Source organism: Bactrocera latifrons, unplaced genomic scaffold (assembly GCF_001853355.1).
Source record: "Bactrocera latifrons isolate USDA-ARS-PBARC rearing strain unplaced genomic scaffold, ASM185335v1 scaffold_8, whole genome shotgun sequence".
Lineage (NCBI taxonomy): Eukaryota > Metazoa > Arthropoda > Insecta > Diptera > Tephritidae > Bactrocera > Bactrocera latifrons.
In genome coordinates, this window is record NW_017537489.1 from 2557847 (window position 1) to 2565618 (window position 7772).

At 40.5% G+C, this 7772-nt stretch overlaps 1 protein-coding gene across 1 annotated transcript; it reads left to right on the forward strand.

Annotated features, from left to right (window-relative positions):
• The first annotated feature begins 5560 nt into the window (after nt 1–5560).
• LOC108976795 (succinate--CoA ligase [ADP/GDP-forming] subunit alpha, mitochondrial-like) lies at nt 5561–6770 on the forward strand. Its single transcript, XM_018946134.1, has one exon. It carries the CDS (start codon nt 5654–5656, stop codon nt 6653–6655), a length of 1002 nt encoding a protein of 333 aa, XP_018801679.1. The 5' UTR covers nt 5561–5653; the 3' UTR covers nt 6656–6770.
• Nucleotides 6771–7772: the final 1002 nt, after the last annotated feature.

Here is a 7772-nt window from a genome sequence, read left to right on the forward strand (position 1 = left end):
CAAAAAAAGACTTTATTGTTAAATATACTATATTCACACAAAAAATATACAGCAAAGCAAAAGTAAATAGCGGAGCGAAAAAAATAAAATATAGAATCTTTTTCGCAAGGCTTTCGATAGGCAAAAAAGTATCCGAAACCCGCACAAAAAAGGGTTGAATGAAACTTTTCAAAATATTAGCTTTTTTGGTGCCACAAGTTGTTGTTATTTTATGCGCCTTTTATTATGAGTTTGTTTGCTTTTGTTCTTTTTTTTTTTACATTGGTTGTTTTTATTATTTACCTTGCCTTGTTTGCAAATATTTTATTCGAATGTCGAGATTGCTTCTTAACCGAAAACTGGTTCCACACTTTTTTCATTTCATTTCAATATTATTGTTGCTCGTTTGCTTTGTTTTCATTCTAATCGCATTTGGTTGTTGCCTCGTATTTTGGTTGTACGCTAAGTGTATTGTGGTTGGGCGGGCGGCGCGGTTTGTTGTTGGCGGTTTTTGGGGTTATTGTCTCTCAAACGAGCTGTCATGCTCGGCAGTCTTTCAAGACGACGTAGTAGCCTCGTTTGCGACGCGCAACACGTGAACCTCAAGCGCTTTGTGCCAAAGTCCGTTGTCAGAATTTGGCGCGTTTTGTGTTGTACTCGTTTGTATTCCGAGTTCTTCGACTTGTCGCCGCATACCGCGCTGAATGTGCGTAATCTCTTTTGTAAGCCCCGATTTAGTTGCGTTTTTGTGTGTGTGTGTAGTGGTTTACGCATGATATCAAGTGTTTTAGAAAGGTATCGCTATGTCTGTATGTAACTCCAGCACGAACGAGTACACCCGTACGTCTACAACCGCTTGAAATCTGTGCTCGTCTGGTGGCTTGAGTCCATGCATGAGTCTGCGGAGGTTCTTAGCCTCTAATAGTTTGTTTTGTGTGGGTTTTTTCGCTGCGCCGCGTGATTGCTTGTTGGCTCTCTCATAAGCTCCTTGTACTCTTATTTGTTGTAGTTTTTTGTGCTTTCGTTTTCGCGCTTCAAGTGAAATTCTATTTTAGTGGGAATGGGCGAGTCTATTTTTAGCTCACTGGTATGGTGTATTTGATTTATTGTCGGCAATGAAATCATTCGCGAAATGAGTAAGAGCCAACAGATCTGTAGGAGCTTAGCAAACATACAAAAGTTGGCTCCTTAGTAATAATGAAGTTTCAGTTAACATTTTCATCCCAAACTAGGAGTTACTCGGTATCGTTGCAGATTAGTAAAGCTACTGCTTCATTTCCCTCGATTCGGGCCTAATTTTCCGAAGTCAGTCCTTAGAGTGTACCGTCACCTGATGGATGTTTTAAATATTGAGATTTGAGGTCTAGTTACAAGTTCTAGAATATACTGGAGAGACCGCGCCGTTTCCATTCTTCTGATAGCGGTTCTTGGGTGCCTTTCCTTGCTAGCTCATCAGCTTTAAAATTTCCTTCGATTCCGCTGTGGTCAGGCACCCATACCAAACGGCTCAAAAAGAGTATCAAGGCTATTGATAGCGAAGTTAGGCACTCCTTGATCTACCCTGAACGCACAGTTAATGAGTTCCTGTTTAGTATGAAGGAGGTTGCACTGCAGTAAATCCGCTGCTGCTTTAATAACCGCAACCTCGGCTTGGTAAACACTGCAATAGTTAGAAAGTCTGAAGCAGGAGTTGATAGAGAGCTCCTGACCATTAACTGCTCCACCAACCTTCTCCCCATGCTTTGGGATGGGTGTAATTAAGTTTATTGTCCCTCCAATGGTTTTTTCCAATCACAACTCCCTCGCCGGTATATGCACAGAGAAGGAGCCACAAGAGTTTGCTTGGTCGACTCTATGATCCACGTGATCCGAATTCAGATTTTCTGAGTCTGATAGCCACTTTCGCAGCGATACACCTTCCCACGATGGCTACGGACACTATGTACAAGATGGCGTTTGGGAACATGGTTGGACTGCCCTTAGTGGCTATGAGCGCCGACCTTTGAACGCCAAATTTTCGCCAGCGATGTCGCGCTAGGAGCAGGGCACCTCCCGGGACAGATCTGGGCATCGATTTCAACATTTCAACATCCCTTCAGTTCCCTCCGACCCCTTTTCGACAACGTGTGTAATTTTGGTTTTGTCTATGCGAATAGGGTTCCCACTCAGATCCGTCCCTCAAAACGTGTCATACGTGGTTTGCACGATACAAAAGAGGTGAGTTTTGGCTTGCAAGACAAGGAACGTCTTGGGCGAATACAGAAGTTCGAAGACGAGGGACTAAAGGGTCTTGAGAGCGCAATAGTTGGCAGAAATTCTTATCAGAGTAGAGTTTAGAAACTATAAAGCTTCAGCATACAATGCAAAGACGATGTTGAGCTACAAACGGACAAAAATAAATAGTCTCGAATGAGTTCCGAACAATCTACAAACAAGAAGTACATGTTTTGAGCTTTCAGTTTATTTTAGATTTTGTTTGTGAACCCCTAAACTCAGCAGCCAGGAATAGGACCTAATATAGACCTAAAGACCTAACTCTGTTGGAAAGACCAGTTGATGAAGGACCTGGCTTCGCTTGGGATCTCCACTTGGCGCAAAGCAGCGAAAAGGAAAAACGAATAGCGCTGCTTGTCATAACAACGAAGAACTGCTTTGCTTGACTGAAAGTACTTGGCTCTGATGTTTCTTGAGCAACCTGCTTACGAAATATACAATACAATAATATTCTTATGAGAACAACGAACTAACAACTCCATCCACTTGTTGCTGCTGGCGTCGCTGACTGTTACCCGCTCTTACTCATCTGCTACACATATTACGACGCCATCTCAGTACGTGTGTAAACATTCTCCAATTTCATTGACGTCTTTTTCTCGTATGTAGTAATTCATTCGTTCGCCGAACTGCGCCAAAACTGGTAAAAGACGCCTCTCTAAGCAACCGTCGCACCGCCGCTCGGTCTAACTCACCAACACCCGCAGCGCGCTGAGCTGTTCGACTCATTCGCGGTACGCTGCCTTCTTACTATGTACGTGTCGCTACGACTCGTGTCAATAACCTGTGGAATTTTTCGAATTTTTTGCGGATTTTCATTGCTCGCTGTCGCTGATCGCATTCTGTTTTGATTGCCGGTTACTTTGCAATATACATACATATGTACATATATTTCCCGCGCTGCCTTTTACTCCGCTCTTGCAGTTGTTCGTGTTGCTTTGTGTTTTAGGGGCGCGCATATACAAACTGCTTTCTTTGATATATAAGCGTTGTTCGCTTTTCCCCCGACTTCGCTACTCTACATACATATCTACCAAAACACATAAATTTTGGGCTTCGTACGGTTTGTTTTGATTGTGCGCGCTGCCGCGGAACTTAAATCTAAACACATGTGTTTTGCAATTATGAACTCAGTTCTCAGTTACCATATGCTTGTACAACGACCACCTACGTCCCACTTGTGCACTTGTATCGTCACAACGCCACCAGCCGGCACCGTCCATGTACTTGTGGGCTTTGTAGGGGCGCCACACCGCGCGGTATACCATTGCATGGCGTTCTTTTGGCTAAGCGCACACGAAATGCCCATCCATCCGTTGAAGCGCTTATCCAGTGGCTAAATTTAATGCGCAATTCCGCAATTATCGCAAACTTTCATTGGCGCTCGTTCGTGGCATCGAAGGCGTGCGCCGCAGTGTCACTGAACCTGCGCGGCGTCAACTAAATCAGCGTGCGCCCAAAATAATGTTTACAAGCTGTGCAATGCAATGACCGGTCGTCGCGCGACCATCGTTTCAATAGTATAGTACCGAAAAATGTCATTGCGCCGTCAGTACTTTGCACTGACAGCGCGTGGCGGTTAAGTTCGCGTCAGCGCTTTGGTGGGAGTGTTGGCGTTTTAGGCGAGATATGCTGAAAAGGCTTTTTTACAAAAATTTGTGGGTCCACAAAGTTTTTTTACCCTGAAACATGATATCAAGTACAAGTTGTGAGGTGTCAAAATAATGTCATGTTATTGAAATATTAAGCGCTTAGTTGGCATAGTGGAATTGGCTATAAGTGTTCGTTTCTCGCGTTTCTCTCACTAACAGCTTATTTAAAAACTCAGTCAACAATTTTGAGGAGTTCATAGCATAAAAAGTTCACCTGAACAGGGTTAGCGTCATCTTTCAGAGAAGGTCCAATTATTGAATGTCAGTTTTTCCCACCTTCTATTATTTAATTTTTTACCAGTTGAAATATTTTACAAATTGTATAAGAAAATCCTAGACTTCCTTATTACTTTGTATTTCGTTTCCTGATCGGTCCAGGTTAGGTCAGATGATATTTCACCTGGATTACCTGCATCACGGCATGAATTCCGATCGGACAGTGTCCAGTTAGAGCTCCTATAACCATTAAAAGGTGGATTTTGCCGAAAGCGAAGAGTTCACTAGATCTCTTAGTATCAGAATGGGCTTGTGTCTGCACTACTGCTGCATGTTGACCGAATCCCGATCGGATCTGCTTCAGTTGGAGCTCCTATAACCATTAAAAGGTTGACTTTGCAAAATTCGAAGAGTTCACTAGATCGCTTAGGATCCGAAGGGCCTTGTGTCTGCACAGCTACTGGTAGTTGATCGAAACTTGCTGAGCTGACCTGACAACCAACAATCCAATAGTGAACCGCAAGAAGCTCCAGCCCTACCTCCTTTTCTAGCAGTCGCAACAGCCTTAGAGTTTCCTGTGGTCTGACAACTAAATCGATTTGTCGGGTCAAAGTAGTTCTAAATAAAAGCCAAAGAGAGTAAACCATGTTAATCCAAGGCGATGATATTTCAGTTTCCAGGAAAATCATAAGACAACCCTTTAAAAACTTCCGAGTTATTATTTTTAGGTAGCGAGATTTACTTACGTACTTTTCTATAATTAGGTTTATGTCTATCGCATACCGTGAAATCGAGGTGAGAGCCAGCACAGTCAACTTTTCTCTTCATAATCAGGTTAGAACATTTTTATTTACATATCGCTTTAGACAAATTCTTCGTTCATTTGCTCTTAAGCAGCCCGATGAAACAGGTTTGTTTAAAAGATACCAAGGCAACTACCGTTTAGTCCTCCAACTGACGGTATTTCCTGTGCAGAGTTTCACTTAAAGCTATGTCTATGGTTTCAAAAACTTCGGTATGCTACAGTTCTCTTTCTAGTCTTTATTGTTGATATTCTGAGGAAAACTTCGTCTTGATATTAACAAATTATTATACTTCTTCTTCTAAAGAAGTCTTAAATGTAAATGCGTTCATACTCCGAACCTTATTTTACTACGATACCAGATTGATTCTTATACTTTTCGCGAACTGTTGAGCTCCTCTCTAAATTGTTATAAAATATGTATTTAGAGCGACCTCCAAATTGGAAGATGAAACTAAGGAGCTTATGAATATTTTTTTACTTTAGTTGAAATTTGTATCGAACCCACTAAGATTTCGCTGTACTAGTCGAACGAAACGGGCCAGAGTACCGGAGTATTATTTGCCCCCTAATTTGATTTACACTTTTATAAACACTTGTTTCGAAATATTATTCACATTCCGATTTTAAATGTCTATAGATTTCTCTACATTTATTTACATAAAATAATTTCGTTCTTCAAACAAATAACAAATCGTAAAAATTTCGATAACATTTGTGTTTTCTCAAAATGTGCACAGTTCCTTCAGTCCTCCGCAATGCGTTTTCAACAAGTCGAAAGAATATCCTACTAAAAGTAATACGTCAGTACGCGGACTACAACAAGACGAGAGTGAACCTCAAGCTCACTGCTGAATCGACGCTCATATGTCAAGGCTTCACCGGCAAACAGGCGACATTTCATTGTCAGGAGGCGCTGAAATATGGCACGAAATTGGTAGGCGGTGTTTCGCCCAAGAAAGGTGGCACTAAACACCTCGACAAGCCCGTCTTTGCCACCGTCGACGAGGCCAAGAAAGCCCTAAATCCACATGCCACAGTGCTCTATGTACCCGCACCGGGTGCTTTCAAGGCAGTTGAGGACGCACTCAAAGCGGAAATACCACTAATCGTAATCATCACCGAGGGTATACCACAGCATGATATGGTGCGTGTGAAGGATGCACTAATGCAGCAGGAGAAAAGTCGGATAGTTGGACCCAACTGTCCGGGTATTATAGCACCGGAGAGGTGTAAGATTGGCATTATGCCGGGTAATATACATAAGCGCGGTTGTGTGGGAGTCGTTTCGCGTTCGGGCACACTAACTTACGAAGCGGTCAATCAGACCACTCAGCATGGACTCGGTCAAACACTGTGCGTGGGTATAGGCGGTGATCCCTTCAACGGCACCAATTTTATTGATTGCATCGACGTTTTTCTCAAAGATCCCGATACAAAAGCTATTGTGATGATTGGCGAAATTGGTGGCAACGCCGAGGAGGATGCGGCCGAATATTTGAAGCAACACAATTCCGGTGATAAGGCTAAGCCGGTTGCTGCCTTCATCGCTGGTAGAACCGCACCACCGGGCCGGCGTATGGGCCATGCGGGCGCTATTATATCCGGTGGCAAAGGCAAGGCCATCGACAAAGTGAAGGCTTTGGAGAAGGCAGATGTTTTGGTTACATCCAATCCGACTTTGATGGGCAAGGTGTTGGCGGATGAGATGAAGTGTCGCAAATTGATTTGAGATGTGCGTTGGTGGAAGTATTGTTTTGAGATAATTGCAACTGTGTGTTATTGTGGAATCGCAACGCTGATAAATATATATTTTTGTAATAAAGAAATTATACTTATGTTCGTAATTAACTTCATATTTATTGCTGATTTAATCCCTTTACGACATTGGTCTGGTCTGGATTAAATTTATGAAATTTTTTGAAAGAGAAGTTTGGGAAATATTCTAGCAATCGATGTTGGAATTCAGATAAAGCTGGTCCATACATACATATTGAAAAATGGAAAAAATTTTAATTGAGAAATTTTGGTAAATAAAAAGGGAAGTATTTACAGTGAGGAATATTTTTGATATACTTACATAACTGTTATTTACTACAGTTTTGGTTACATGGGTTTTTGATAAATTGCTTATCAATTTAGCAAATGAAACTTGTACTTTTCGAAATTTACGTGGAAACCGTAAAAATCAGATATCTCGATAAAAATATGGAAATATTTACAAAAAGGGTTATTTTTGAAGCATGAAATTATAGTTTTTTAATTTCTCGGAATATAGCATTTTGATAAATCGTATTTCAAGTTTGCAAACGAAAACTTTTAAAAAGGAAATTTTCAAGTTAAAAGCATTCTAATGTAAAGTTTCGGTTTTATTTTAAAAGAATATCGAATATTAGAAAAAAGGAAAATTTGTGAAGTACAGAATTTTTTAAACCTTAGATCTTTTCAACATTCTTGACTATTAGCAAAGCGGATATAAATATGGGAAAAAAGTTTAAAAAGGGAAATTTTGAAAAATGTGTTAAGAAAGTTTATTTTGGTAAAAATATTATTTGTTTTAAAAAGGGGAATTTCGGATTAGGGAAATTTTTGTACTGGGAAATTTTTTTACTCACCGATATTTTTACACTTCTTGAGTTTCAATAAAGCGGCTATATATATTATAAACAGTAAACTGTAAAAAGGGAAATTTTAGAAGCTTTGAAAAGTTAATTTTGGTAAAAATATTATATATTGTAAAAAGGGATAAAATATTTGTACTAGGGAAATTTTTTAAACCATAGATATTTTCAAAATTCTTAACCATTAGAAAGCTGATATAAATATTGGAAACATAAAACTTTAAAAAG

Coding starts and splice junctions, on each gene's coding strand:
- LOC108976795 (XM_018946134.1), top strand. CDS start 5,654: ATGTGCACAGTTCCTTCAGTCCTCCGCAATGCGTTTTCAACAAGTCGA.